The 15,011-nt window shown below is 48.2% G+C and overlaps 2 protein-coding genes and 1 pseudogene across 3 annotated transcripts; 1 reads left to right on the top strand and 2 right to left on the bottom strand.

Annotated features, from left to right (window-relative positions):
* Window positions 1–1,748: 1,748 nt before the first annotated feature.
* Window positions 1,749–2,465, bottom strand: LOC120683744. Its single transcript, XM_039965827.1, has 2 exons — window positions 2,247–2,465; window positions 1,749–2,139 (listed from the first exon to the last, which is right to left on the bottom strand). Exons 1-2 carry the CDS (start codon window positions 2,343–2,345, stop codon window positions 2,029–2,031), a joined length of 210 nt encoding a protein of 69 aa, XP_039821761.1. The 5' UTR covers window positions 2,346–2,465; the 3' UTR covers window positions 1,749–2,028.
* Window positions 2,466–2,802: 337 nt separating this feature from the next.
* Window positions 2,803–6,619, bottom strand: LOC120683741 (annotated as a pseudogene).
* A 469-nt stretch (window positions 6,620–7,088) lies between these two features.
* LOC120683742 (farnesyl pyrophosphate synthase-like) lies at window positions 7,089–13,350 on the top strand. 2 transcript variants are annotated; one of them, XM_039965824.1, is made up of 12 exons: window positions 7,089–7,575; window positions 10,913–10,937; window positions 11,024–11,139; window positions 11,234–11,320; window positions 11,416–11,532; window positions 11,626–11,714; window positions 11,806–11,857; window positions 12,122–12,217; window positions 12,306–12,350; window positions 12,574–12,663; window positions 12,776–12,847; window positions 13,008–13,350. In XM_039965824.1, exons 1-12 carry the CDS (start codon window positions 7,276–7,278, stop codon window positions 13,134–13,136), a joined length of 1,218 nt encoding a protein of 405 aa, XP_039821758.1. In that variant the 5' UTR covers window positions 7,089–7,275; the 3' UTR covers window positions 13,137–13,350. The 2 variants fall into 2 exon arrangements, with proteins under 2 accessions (XP_039821758.1, XP_039821759.1); XM_039965825.1 differs by lacking the exon at window positions 12,306–12,350.
* Window positions 13,351–15,011: the final 1,661 nt, after the last annotated feature.

The following is a 15,011-nucleotide window of genomic DNA, read 5'->3' as shown; positions in this document are numbered from 1 at the left end:
GCTAAAAAAAGTTGATGGAGAAGGAGAAAAGATGCCATTGTGTGGATTGATCTTCTTTTTTTTTTCCTTGGCGGGGAGGATTTGGTCTGCTTTTGACAAGACAAGACAAAGGTCGAGGTAGCCTTTTTCTCTCCTCATTTAAAAAATCATGAAGGATTTAGACCACTGGTTTCTCTTTTTTTAAATAAAAGAGATTAAATAGACCACTAGATTTGACACGACCCGACACAAACGAAGTCAAGCTCCATCGATTATCCTGAGGAAACTGCCGACTATCTTAACCCTCAAAATCCCTCAACTTGCTCCGAAAATTATAAGCGGCTCGTGTTATCCGATGATCCTTTATATTTTGCCTACTATACCAAGCGACCTGGAAGATAAAGGTGGGAGCTGGGCTGAGATCTCGAGTCCCATCAGAGGATCCATGGCGACACGACGGCTAGGATGCGCGCTGAAGTAGCCTAGCTCGCGCCACGCCGTCGGATGGTCGCGCCGGATCCCGATCCGCGCGATGCTGAGGTCGACCCACCCGGGATCGGCTTGACCGTGCCAGGTGGGCGAGGATGGCGTGTGGGCCGGCGGCATCAGGTACTCGCTGGTGCTTCTTCTTCTTCACCATCCGCGCGCCCACCTGGCACGACGTTAACGGAGAACGACGTTGCCTCGCTGTCAGTCTCAGGAAACGTGGCCAGAAGAGATTTCGGCTCGGCCCATGGATATGGGCCCTGTTTGGTTGTTGGTTGCGCTACTCGCGTTAGAAGAGAATTTTGCATGCATAGAGTATTAAACGAAGTGTATTTATAAAACTTATTTAGGAATGTGTAACTTTTCGCGACGAATCTAATGACGGTAATTAATTCATGATTGGCTATAGTAATGCTACAGTAACCATCCTCTAAACGTGCGGTCAAAGGCCTGATTAGATTCGTCTCGCGAAGTAGCGCAGGGGTTCTAGAGTTAGCTTTGCAAACTGACTTTATTTAATACATTTAATTAATAGTCAAAGTGTGCTACAGTATCCTGTGCTATACAACCAAACAGGCCCATGATAACTCTGCAGGCCCAATAATAGTGCCAGCTGTACTGTGTTGTGTGGTACGGAAATGACGACTTCCCCTGGCGTCCAAGATGATGAGCCGACAAGAGAAACAAGTCTTGTCGCATTCCTATCAAGTTGTTGCTATTGCAATTTGCGAATGCAACTCATCATCATGCATCCTCACTTATTGAGCCCGATAGTACTGTGGAGACGGTTTCCTCTGCTTTGTTTTCTAAGAGCATTTCTTCTTTTGCTTCCGAAGATGGACTAAGGAGCACATCAGCAGAACATGTTCGATTTTATCTCCATGTATCCAATGGGAGACAAAGTTGACTTACTAAATATATGTGAATTGAAGATGTTTCACCACCATTTGTTTCATTCAAGAACTAGGATGAGAACGTTTGATTTATTATTTTCCTTAGCATGAACCAAACATACCTCAAAACAAACAACAACTTTTTCTCTAAAAAAACAAACAACAACTCTGCACCATGGAAGCCATGTTTCCAAATTGCTAAAGAGATGCACAGTAATTCAGAATTGTTTGAGGAGTCTAGCACCTGAATTTTCGGAACGTCTTTCTTCCTCGCTGATGCAGCCAAGGCGATTCTTAGTCTGATCTCTCTGCTCTTTGCACAAAATCCCGGTGATGCATGCAACTTGGGGAAATTTAAATGCAATTCAGGATCGACAGGCAGCAGCCGGGTACAAAGAAAAATGTAAAATAGTTTCCAAATGTTTGTTCAAAAAAATAAAACATCGTTTCCAAATGCAAGGGCAGATATTGTTTTACAGCTCCTGCTGGAACTGAAGTAGGCGATACATAGAGCCATTTTTAAGCACGTCGTGGCACTACAGGTAAACAAGCGCAAACCCATCGTTTCGATTGTTCCAATAGCTAAGTACAGTACTCATCAAGCAGCAACGGCATCTTGTTTCCTCTCGATCAGGCAGAACATAGAGGCGAGGCGAGGCGAGGCGAGGTCTCAGTCGTTTCGCCTCTTCCTCTCGCGCTCGGCCCTCCGGCGCGCCCGCCGCTGCCGTCCGCCGGACTCGTCGAACTCCGAGTACTTCTCGTCGAGCTCCTCGAAAGATTTCTGCACACCACACGTTGTCGATTGGTGAGCGTGGCCAAATGTAACCGCGTGGTGTGCGAAGCGGAAACTAAAAGTGCTCGAGATTGAGGGAAGAAGAGCAAGCGTACGTCTCGGAGCTGCATGAAGCTGACGGTGTAGAAGGTCACGGCGGCGGCGGCGATGATGCCGAGGACCGGGACGGCCATCTGGGCAGCCGCGCCTTCCATGGCGAACTGAACCGAACGACCAGCACGAACGATCTGCTGAAGCTGAGCCAACCGGTGCCAGCAGCCCTATCCAAATACACATCTCGGCATCTCGCTCCTGTGTTTTTACACTAACACCCTGCCAAGACAACGGATTTGCGACTGTACTGCGAGAATATATATGGGGATGTACGCAGTCCATAACCTACAATCGGCCCAATACCCGGAAACCGGCCTGAGACCCAAATACCGGCGCATTCACTCGGCCCACATGGCCACATGCAAGTATGGGCTCGTTTGCTATGGCAGACCAGAAGCGAACGGACTGAGAGAAACAAAAAACGACGATCGACGACGACCGAGAGAACATTCAGCTGGTTAGCGTAACATACTGTAAGTCAAAGAATCCGCTGCATAATCTACACGGCCAACACGGGCAGGCAGGGACCGTGTAAAACACTTGAGATCTATTGCTTTGTTTATGCTTAACGTGCGCATATATACTTTTATTTAGCTTTCTGCACTTGTTTGTTCAGACTTCAGAGTAAAGTACAGGAAATGCTCAGATGCATACGGAAGCAGACCGTCTCTCCAAGCTCATGCAGTCTGCACTTGTTTGTTCAGACTTCAGAGTAGAGTACAGGAAATGCTTAGATGCATAGGTACGGAAGCAGACCGTCTCTCCAAGCTCATGCAGTCATGCTTACGTGCTTAGTGCTTGTTACAAGTAGTACACTAAAACATTAGCATACATCGCATAGCTTGGGATCGATATGCAGGTGATGTCACGGCAGTTGCAGGCCCCTTCAGCATGACCTGACGATCAGATGATTATAATAAGCAGGGAGCTCTCTGAGCCTCTGACGGCTCGATCAGTTTTCCTTGGGAATGTAGCCGCCCAGGCCCAGCACGACGGCGTTGACGTAGTCCTGCACCCGGTGGAACGGCAGGCCGGGCAGCGCCACCGCCAGCGCCCGCAGCAGCAGCAGCAGCAGCCACCCCTCGCGGAAGTAGGCGCCCCGCCGGTAGCCCAGGTACACGCCGCGCCCGAGCTCCCACGCCGAGTTGACGCGGCTCGTCATCGAGTCCCGCAGCGACCAAGGGGTCTCCTCGCCCGGTATCTCCCTCACCACCTGCGTGCATCATCCATTGTTGTCAGGAAATGTAAAATGCAGATCGAGGCAGCTTAGCTCAGTGGTCAGTCAGATTTCATGGAGTACTAAACGAAGTTTATTTGCAAAAAAAATTCACGGATGGGTATAATTTTTCACGACAAATCTAATTATAGTAATTAATCGATGATTGACTACAGTAATGCTACAGTAATCATCCTCTAATTGTGCGGTCAAATGTCTTATTAGGTTCGTCTCGCGAAGTAGAACAGGACTGTGGAGTTAGTTTTGTAAATTACCTTTATTTAGTACCCTTAATTATTGGTCAAATTTTTTGTGCTATAATTGTGCTAAACCAAACCAAACAGGGCCGTAATCTCACAAATTCAGAGGCAGTCATATGACTCATACATGCATCCATCATATCTGTTTCCATGCGTCATGTCAGACTGAAGAACTATTCCAGAAGATTCTGTTTATTTTGGTGTCTATTTATTTTTTGTTCTTACATTTCGATGGAGGAAGTTTTGGTGGTTCTGGTAGAATCCGTGCACAACATTTCAGTTCGTTTCCACCACATTTCACTTACGCAGTTATATCTCATTCTCACTTCTACAGGCATGAAGGCAAAATCCTGTATCATTACCTAGCCAACGATCAGAACGAATTCGAGGCTTTGACAGTAGACTCGCTACTACTCTACTGCTAGTAGCATCCCCTAAGTAGCATCACAACTGAACAAAAAAACTTCCTTTAATTTCGATCCATGTCTGACGTACTTTACGCCTGCACTATTGCCTACCGTTCGCTGTAAAATGTCCAAATCAGCCCAAATGCTACCAAACAATTCCTTCGTTTTGTTTTTGTTTTTGTTTTTGTTTTGAGAAAATAGATGTACCATATGTGGATGTTGGTCGATTGACGCCGTTTCATCGTATTCTGAAAACTATGGTTGTCTACTTGCTAGGACATGCATGCCGTTGGGCCGCATGAAAATTCTTCCAAGAGATCAAAGGCAAGATCGGCGGTGTATCGATCACCTTGAGCCTGTAGGACTTGTCGAAGTGGAGGCCGAGCCCGAAGTGGAGGAAATAATGGACGGCGGAGCTCTCGTTGGGCAACCGCGGCAGCGAGTCGTCGCCGTAGGTGATCCGGAAGTGCCGCTTCCTGGGGCGGTCCAGGTTCCGCTCCACGAACATGGCGAGCATGGCGTCGCCCACCCGCGGCTGCCCGAACGTGTACACCCCCGCCAGCCGGTCCAGCACCGGCTTCTCCTTGTGGTACGCTAGGATCGCCGGGAACAGCACCGCCAGCGCGCCGCCGGACCCGTGCCCGGTCACCAGCAGCCTCGCCTTCCTGTTCGCCTCCAGGAGCTCCTTCAGCGCGTCGCGGATCGTGTAGTACGCGTACACCTGCGTGCAGGAACGTGTTCACGGCCGGTCAGGTACGGTGGGTGAGCGCGTGTTCCGGCGATCACCGGAGGAGCTCGTGGCGTGCGCGTCGAGACACCAAGAGGAAAAATGGAGACCTGTACCTTCTGCGGCTTGCCCTTGATGTGCTCGACCCACTTGGGCCAGCCGATGTTGCGCTGCGCGCCGAGCGCGTGGGTGTAGGCGGCGTGAGCGCGCCCCAGCCGGGGGATCTTGTACCACGACGGGTCCAGGTCGGCGCACCACCGCGCCGCGTCGAACGGCCTCGTCCCCCGGAACGCCACCACGATCACGTCCGCGTCCACCGGCTTGTCGCAGAACACGAACGCCTGTGCCGTGTACGCGTTCTGAAACTCTGAACAGTGCCAAGAGAAACACGATGAGTGATGGGTTACAACTTGCAAGCATCGATGCTCGTCGTGTCAAGTTCTTGGATTTTTTTTTTCTTACCGTTCCAGCAGTTGTAGAACCGCACGAACTCCATCTGCACCAAAGTGTAGTCGCCGTTTCAGGCCTTCCCGATTCGTCCAAAGACCAAAGGCAAGGCATGGATGCAAAGAGAGAAACTGGCGCCGGGAGTACGCGCGTGTTACCTGCCAGTGGCTCGTGACCACGTTCCGGATGAAGGCCTCGTTCTTTTTTTTTTGAAAGAAAAGGCCTCGTTCTCGTAGGCGAGCTTGGACGCCATGACGCAGAGCGCGGCGTCGTAGCGGCTGTCCGCCGGCTTGATGCTCCTGTCCAGATCGACCCTCCGGTCGATGAGCCCGGTCACGGACCGGTACGTCGGCGACGACATGTCAGGGTACTCCATCCTCCCGTGGAGGACGTTGTCGACGAGGTTGAGCAGGAGCTCGACTGCGGCGCCGAGCGCGGCCAGCGGGCCGGCGAGCGCGAGGAGGAGGATCTGCAGGAGGAGGTTGAGGAAAATGGCGAGCCGGCGGGGGAAGCTGCGGACCTCGGTGCTGGTGAAGCAGTCGACGGCCCTGTTCCGGCCGACCTTGGTCGAGAAGAGGAGGTGCAGGAGCTCCACGGGGCCGGCCCTGTCCGGCCGCAGCACCATGTAGTCATTGCTGAAGCAGTAGTCCAGCTTGCTCATGCCGGACGCCGCTCAAGCTCAACTGTGCACTGCAAACACTGGCTGCGACCACGACGTGTCTGAGCAGAGCTAGGAGCAAGGAACTGCACTTGTGGCTGGGGGAGAGGGGCATCCTGTATGTTATAATTCGACGATTAACAGAGGTCTGGAGGACGAGGAGGTAAATGGTAAGAACATTTTTTTGGAAGGTTTACAGGCCTGCAGATTTTTATATACTGTATTTGGCATGATGCAGCAGGGACTGCTGGAGTCTGCACACCTGACTGACATAAATTCATTTTCCTAAAAAAATACTGACATAAATTCAGCATAAGGACATGAAGGATAGAAGGTCTCAGGAGTGTCGTCGAACGGGAGCAGATTAGCTTGACGATCTCATACATGACCACGGTTGCACACGCAGATGCACGCGTAAATTAAATCCATCTTCCGTTCATACACGGACTGGACGAGCTCGAAGTTATCCATGAAGGCTTTCGCAATCGCAACTCGATCAGAATTCAGAGGCGCCATGAGTCCATGACCATGAACCGAGCCCAAGCAAATGCTCCCGAGAGTCCCGACCGACAGCGAAGGAACAGAAAGTTACAACAGGCCCGGGATCTCTCTCAAGGGACCGTGCGATCGACACGGGGTCGATGCAGGAGACTCGGACCTCCTGCCCTGCAAACACGCCGCAGTTCCGGCGAGATCCCGTCGCAAGAGAACGTAGCAGTACGCGTCAAAAACTGCTCCCTTTACAGCGAAGAAAAATAGACCATGAAAAAATGTGAGGCGGCGTAGATGTAACCTTGTGAAAATCAACCCAAGCTCGCGGTGCCCGACCGACGACTGACCAATGGCGGCCGTCGCGTTAGACCAGAGATTGCGAAGCTAGCTCACTGCTCACCTCGTCGCTGCCTGCGGGCCTTTATCTGGGCTCCGGGAGCAGCCGGGGCGCGTCGTCGTCATCCCGTGCCCCGAGCGCGCATCGGTCGAGCACCACTCGGCGACACACGCTTCTCGCCACAGAGTGATAGATCGATAGCCCCTGTCCGCTAGCAGCCTGCACCCGGCGCGCGCGGCGGCCGGCCATCTACCCGTGGCTGAAGTCAGTGACTGCTCTAGTAGTTATTAGTATTACGCGCCGGAAATCCAAACCGGCAGCGTGGTCAGGTGCGCGCGCGACGGGCACTGAAGACTGACCCCTCCCACGCCGCCGCCGGCCGGCCGGCCAGGCTCGATCACGCGCGCATCGCCCGCCGTCGAGCGGTCCGCCGTGACGCGCAGATCGAAGGACGCGACCGGCGACCGACTGAGAGGAGGGAGGCGCGATGGGGGCCCTGGCGGCGTCGATAGCGTCGCGCGTGCCGTCGGGGCTGCTGAGCGCGGGGCTGTCGCTGGCGGCGCTGGCGAGCCCCGGCGAGATCATCCGGCGAGCGTCGCGGCTCGAGGACAAGCTCAAGGAGCTGCTCCGGGTGCACGGCGACCGCGCGGGGGCGGAGCAGGGCGGCGGCGGGCAGCAGAACAAGGAGAGGTTCCTGCGCGCGTATGAGCGCCTCAAGACGGAGCTGCTCAACGACCGCGCCTTCGACTTCGACTTCACCGAGGAGACCAGGCAGTGGGTCGCCAAGGTACGTACGCGTTCATTCCTGCTCCGATCCTCCTGCCGGGCAGCTTTCGTTTCCAGCGTTCAGGCTAGCTCGCATGTGTGCTAGCTTAGCTAGCTGTGCACTCGGAGTTTTTTTTTTATAAAGGAGTTTTAGCCAACGACGAACACGATCACATCTTATGGGCCATGTGATCTCTGATCCTAATTGGATCGCAGAGGCCGGAGTACTCCCATTTTTCTGGAAAAGAATGGCCCCGTTTGGTTTGCCTGTGCTACTTCCTAGCGCAACTTTTTTTTCATGCATGGAGTACTAAACCAAGTTTATTTGGAAAACATTTTCACATATGAATGTAATCTTTCGCGATGAATCTAATGATGATAATTAATCGATGATTGGCTAACCAACCTCTAATCGTGCGGTCAAAGACCTCATTATATTCATCTCGCGATGTAGCACAGAGGTTGCGGAGTTAGTTTTGTAAACTGCTTTTATTTAGTATCCCTAATTATTGGTCAAAGTATAAGTATTTTTTCTTTTTATTACTTTGACCATACTTTTGAACCAATTTATTTATTCAGCATCATATGTAAAGAAATGTGTATTTAAATTAAACTTTTTAAACGATCCATGTACAACAGGATGACTTCTAACACTGCACCCAATTAAACATGTGCAAGTGTATGTGTCGCCTCTGAACAATGGTTGTTTTTCCAAAACTTCCTAATTAATGACTCAGCCATCCAGCAAATGTACGTGTCACCTCCGAACAAACAGGCGAATGAGTGGCATCCTGCAGACAAAGCGCTTGGTCGATATCTATATCAGCCGTCAGAGAGTCGATCAGGGAACACCACATAGAAAGAGGGATAGAGATAACTTTAGCTAGATCCAAATCGAAAGGAAATAACGAAACGTTAACGTCACTGATCTAGCTTGCCAAACCGCATCCGCGATCCCAGGAAAGGCACACGCTAGCTGCGAGTCGGTCCGATCCAGGCCAATACAAGGCACGAAGCTTCTCCAGCCAGCTGCGACAGTCCCCGTCGCCTACTCCTGCTAATGGGGCGGGGTTTGACGGATTTTTTGGCTGGGTTTTAATACGGGTACTATTGGATGGGTGGAAACGGGTGACACTATAAAACGGGTTGGGGCGGGTTGGGTTGACGACACAGACGGGTTGGGACGGGTTGGGGCGCTATGGTAGTAGATCGGCGCGTAAGTCGCATATCATCTTTTGTCGTGACTTCGGGTTGGGGCGGGTTGGGGCATTAGGCCGACGGGGTGGGTCGGGACGGGTGGTAGTTAGGGCTCTTGAAATATGGGTAGGGGCGGATTTGGGGCGAGTTCAACCCCATTAGCAGGCGTAGCGTCGCCCCGTTTTGTCCGACAACGCCGCATGCTTGGAAGGATCAAGGATCCCGTGCTGCGACGACGCTCGAGAATCGTAGAAAACCTAGCATGGACAAGTGAGAAAAAACGATGCATGCACGTTGACGTGGCGGCGCAGGAGCTGATCGTCTCCATTCGCAAATGCCCATGTCACCAAAGGAATATTACAAGGGATAAACTGACTGGATCAGAAAAGACAAATCTTTGACAAATTCTACAGCGACCAAACACAAAGGGAAGCAATAGAGTAGAGGAATGAATATATATCATAAATTTTCCTACCAAGCCTAATCTAATGACCAAGTCAGTAGTTTCTTGGGCCATTAGCCAAGTTAGAAAAGGAAATATGTGGCCTACTGGCCTAAGATTTCCTGCCCAGGTAGAAACTTGGCCCACTGGCCCAGACCAACCAAGCTTTTTTTTTTTTGAAAAAATCAACTTTCCCTTCCTCGACTATCACAAAAGTCTAATTTTCGTCCATCAACTATAAAACCGGGCATAGCATCTCCCTCAACTATCAAAACCGTTTGTTTTTTACATCCCTCAGCGGTTTTATATTATTTATACATATATTTGTCCCCTTCCTCTCTTTTTCACTCAATTAAGGTAGCAAACATTTAAAAAAATCATGAAAATTGGTATAGTGGTAAAGGAGAGTACAAAGAATCCAATTTTGCAAAGTTTTAAAGTTTAAACCAAATTTGAAACTCAGAATTTTAAAGATGGAAAGAAAGAATCCAAACTTAATTTTTAAGGCATCAAGATGAGCTTCATATTTGACAAAATTTGAGCGTGCATCATTAGGGAATTTTTGTGAGTATAGATTCCATAGCAATTTGAAGTTTACTACCAATGGTCAAATTTGTGCCAAATTTTATATTTTTTATATTTTCATATAATTTAACATCTTCTCAAGAATTTGCATATGTATAAATCAAATATGAAAATGCTTGAGTAGATTTTGAATTCTATGAAAATAAATAAAAAGATCAAATTTGACCCTTCCTAAGAAACTTAAAATTTTGCTGTAGAACCTATACACACAAAATTTCCCGATGCACCTCTAATATGTATCATACAATTTAAATTTTATCAAAATGGAGCTTATCTTAATGCTTTAAAATTTTAATGAAGTTTGAATTATTTCTTTCTTCAAAATTTCAAAATTCCAACTTTTTTGAGTTTTAACTTCAAAAGTTATCAAAATTGGTTCTCTGTACTCTCCTCTACTATTATGCCAATTTTCATGATTTTTTATCCACATTTGCTACCTCAATTGAGTGAAAAACATGTTTAAAATCACGGGCTAAGACGTTTATCAGAAGCCCTTCCAAAAGGCTAAGAGAGCTATAGCGAAAGCTATAGCGGAGCTATCCATTTAGCGGTTTGCACAAAAAAAAAGTATAATGTGGCCAATAACATCAATAATGCAACTAATTTCAGCAAATTTTTCATAGCCATACATCCATAATACATACAAAATTAGAAGCATCATTGGTCTAACATTCTAAAATAGACTCAACACGTCTCTTGAATGCCTAACTGTGGCCGTGCTACTTTGTCTATGGTTCACCCTAGTTATATTAATTCTTTATTTTTTGGCTATATCTTTAACGGAAGTAGCGGAAATTTATTATCACTAAATCCTGTAAAAACCCCTTTAGCAGACATAACGGACAAATGTTGTATAGCGTAGCGGTAGATCTCTTAAAAAGCTAATAGCAGACTATAGCGGGTTATTTTGTACATGGGAAAAAATAGATAAAAAAGAGATGCACGGTTTTGTTGTTGATGTATGCAAATAAGATTTTTGCGATAGTTGAGAGAGAGAAAATAGACTTCTACCTCTTTTTTTCAGCCTTTTATCTTGTTCAATTGTTTGCTTACTTTATCTCGCTATATAAGAGTATCTCAGTGATGATAAAAATGTGGTCCCTCTTTGAGTCTTTGTCATGTTTTTCTACTGCAGATGCTAGATTACAACGTACCTGGAGGTGAGCGGATCAAATCACTGCACATCACTCTGAATATGCTTCAGTTTTGCCTTGTTTTAACATGCCTATCCGCCACTCTTCTGAAGGTAAACTGAACCGCGGGCTATCGGTGATCGACAGCTACATGCTGCTGAGGGAAGGGACCGAGGTCGATGACGAGGACTTCTACCTCGCCTGCGTGCTGGGTTGGTGCGTCGAATGGGTAAGCCGCCAAAAGAAGAAATTCTTGGCTACTCTGCCACCAAATGTTGGTGCATCGCTAATGTTTGACGAAATGTTTCTTAACCGGTCTGCAGCTCCAGGCGTCTGCACTTGTGCTCGACGATATTACGGACAACGCCTACACGAGGCGGGACAACCTCTGCTGGTACAAGCTGCCAACGGTGCGTTTACGTCTTCTTGGTGTTGCAGCAATCGTTACCGTTTGACGTGGATCTTCGTCCCATCGAAGATGACCAGCGCTTTCTGGGTTATGCAGGTTGGCCTGTCGGCTATAAACGACGGTGTTCTGCTGAAATGCCATGTCCAGGCCATCATCAAGAGATACTTCAAGGATAAGTTATATTTCCTAGACCTTTTGGAACTCTGGAACGAGGTGATTACTGAGAGGACATGATACAATATTTGCACCATTCATTTCGTAAGTTTTCATCATTGGATGGCACACTTCCCTGTCCTGTTTCAACAGATAGGCCTGCAGACAGCCATGGGGCAAATGCTCGATCTCATCACAACTCACACTGGTGCCAAGGATCTTGCGAGATACAGAATTCAAGGGTACTTGACTAGTTCGACAAATTTGTTTAAACCATCTGGCTGCTTTCAGTTTCACATAGTTTGCTTGCCTCCTCTCCTTTGCTTCTACCAGGTACCGTCGCATAGTGAAGTATAAGACATCCTACTATTCCTTCTACCTGCCGGTGAGTCCAAACTTGATAACTGAATGAACCGCTTCATTGTCAAAACTGCACATCTTCTATGTCTGGTCTGGACTATTTCAGCTTCTTTCCATCTATTAAACCTTTACAGCTTGCCTCTGAATACTGATATCGTCCCATAGAGCCTGACTGCAGTCCGACTGTTACTTTGATCAAAACAGTTATACTGAATTATGCTCAAACCACACGTCACTATATTGCGCTGGTAAATCATAACAATCATGAGTTTTGATTCCGTTCAAGCAGGTTGCATGTGCATTGCTCCTGAATGATGCGAAACTGAGCGATTACATTGAGCTGAAAAACGTACTAATCGAAATGGGGGTATACTTTCAGATACAGGTATACTCACTGCCTGCTAAATGGTTCTTCTGTAATCTTGTCATCAACTTCATCAGTATATATATATGACAAAAAATGTAAATTTTAGGATGACTACCTAGACTGCTTTGGTGACCCTGAAGTGATTGGCAAGGTACAAAAGAACGATCCATCTCTTGTCCTTACAATTGTTATGTTGATGGTTTCAGTCCGACCTATAGATCTGGTAATACAATCTGCTGTATCAAGCTCTGCGTTATTTCTTTGATAGAAAGGTGGCTCTACAAGCACCAAACCAGGATGAAAGTGCCAAAATTAAGCAGCAGTCTTGTGCACTCATTTTCGAGTAAAAAAATTACTGTTTCGATGTCACTCAGGTTGGAACAGACATAGAAGACTACAAGTGTTCGTGGCTAATAGTCCAGGCTATGGAATTGGCTAATGAGAATGAGATGAAAATATTATATGTAAGAAACCATCCATTTGAGTTTTCACATACAATCACTTTGATGAGGAAAAAACTGATGAACTTGCTAGTACTAACTGTGCATGTTTGCATCCACCATTTCGCTTTATCAGGAGAACTATGGCAAGTCTGATCCACAATGTGTTGCGGCGGTGAAGAATGTTTACAAGGAGCTTGATCTTCAGGTACAGCTCTTATTATTGCAACAGCTTGAAGTAGAGTTACTACCTATAGCAGAGGCCTTCTGAACCTGTTTTATCTGAACTGAATCTGCTGCTGCATTAAGCAATTTTGCAATATAACTAATCTGATGAAACTCTATTTTTTTTCTTATTTGATCTGCAGGACATATTTTTGGAGTACGAATCAAGAGTATACAAGCACCTGGTTTCGACCATTGACGCCGAGGCAGACCGTGCGATTCGGGAGATTCTGAAGATCTTCTTGAAGAAGATTTACAGGAGGAAGAAGTAGACACCTCTTTTCTACTGTTATATACTGCTTAACTAAGAGGTCAACCTGAAGAACATCTCGAGGGGGTTGGGGTGTGATGAACAGAACCTTTATATAGCATATTAACATGTAATATCTGTAGTGCTCCTGCCAAACACGAGTTAGTAATAGTAAAAGAAGTATATATATGTGCAATAAAAAGAGCTCCATGCTATAGCACACCTTGACTTTACCATTTCCTGATGTAATTGTGGTACCTGCGAGCATAGAAAAGCTATGCGTTCAAAAGGGGATTAAGAAAAACAAAAATCCACACCACATTTTATTTTTGAAAGGAAAAAATCAGTTAAAAAAACTCGATTAACCTAGAAGAATTAGAACTAGGTGGCTTTTTAATTAAAAGAAAATAGACGCCCAAATTTACCTTGACAAGGACTTCAACTAGGTGCCTTTTTTTTAGGGTATTGGTCGAGTAGTAGTACATGGTCTTTGACCTGAAGATCTCTGCGAAACACCTTGAGGCCCAGGCCACGCGTCCACCAAACGGGCAGGCCTGCTGGCGCGTAGGACAAGCGAGAGGCAGGCCAGAATGGCAGAATGCCAGATTGGGTTGGGATTTATTTGCCACTTTCGCGCGGCGCGTCATTGAGCAGAGCCTTCCATGCCGGCATGGCTGCCAAACGCAGCAGCCGCGCGCGGCGGTGGCCAAGCTCACCGGCCACCGCGGCATCAACGGGGCGCCCGGCCTCATGCGGCAACAGTGCCGCTGGCTGGCGTCTTGTGTGAGTCGCTCTCGGTCTGCCGATCTCGAGCAGTCCAGCTGACCGCCATGGACGCGCGCGCCTGCTGCTTGGTCCCGAATTCCTCTCTCTCGCAACAGCTGCCGCCTAGGTGCGCAAGCCATGAGAAGAACCACGCTGCATGCTGGCTTCATTTCCGCCGTTGGTTCTGTTCTAAGTGAAGCATCGGGAAAGTTGCTTCCAATCGCACCAAAGGAAATACGTGTGGGGTTGTGATGCTGATGGATCAGAATTCAGACAGGACCTCAGCAGTCATTGTGCAGGATGATTTGTGAATCTTTTAATTTCTTCCCCCGTAAAGAAAGGCCGGGCAGACCATGATGCACGTCCTGCTCGCAATGCATTTTTTTTAATAATGCTAATACTAATTGCAAACTGGTATCGCATCAGCTGAAGGGAGATAGTTAGCACACGTACCTACATCTTGCTTGCAGATGCAGATGCAGATGTGTGCGTGCAGCGTGCATGCAGCCAGGGAGTAGTTGTACGCTCATGTCATCTGACCGATATGATGGCTATGCAAATATATAAATATGCAAGCAGCAGATCGAGCCAGTTCAGTAAAATCTGAACTGAACTCGATCGCCTTCTCGGCAGCATGGACAGATAGATCGATGACGTACGATGCAGGGTTCCGTGACGCGCCATGGGATGTCAAGGCTAGCTCCAAGAATCAATGGCCCTGAATTTTGCGTCCAAGTTTCACTACCTCTCGGTCTCAAATCTACAAGTGGTAATCAAACTTTTTACCATCAATTTAATTCTGCCCAACTGCCAACCCCCGGCCGGTGATTAAGGGCCTGTGTGTAACCGCACCGGTCGGCGTCGTCGTGCTCTGGGCTCTGGGCCTCTGGCACGATCCACCCGCTTCAGGACGTGCACGGGGGCCCGGGCTACGGCCGCGCGGCGCGGCGCGCCCCTGCACTCTGCACATACGCGGCGCGCGGCGCGCGTCCGTATATATACTGGCGGCCGGGGGCGCTCGGCTGCCACACCCTTCGACCTCCATATAGTCTACTGCCAACTGATCTCCGATCCAGTCTGGAGAGAAGAATTGAAGGCAGGAGAAGGCGAGATCGATCGAGAGGCGATGTCG

The sequence above is a fragment of the Panicum virgatum genome, chromosome 7N (assembly GCF_016808335.1).
Source record: "Panicum virgatum strain AP13 chromosome 7N, P.virgatum_v5, whole genome shotgun sequence".
NCBI lineage: Eukaryota > Viridiplantae > Streptophyta > Magnoliopsida > Poales > Poaceae > Panicum > Panicum virgatum.
This window is presented reverse-complemented; position numbering and strand designations above follow the sequence as displayed.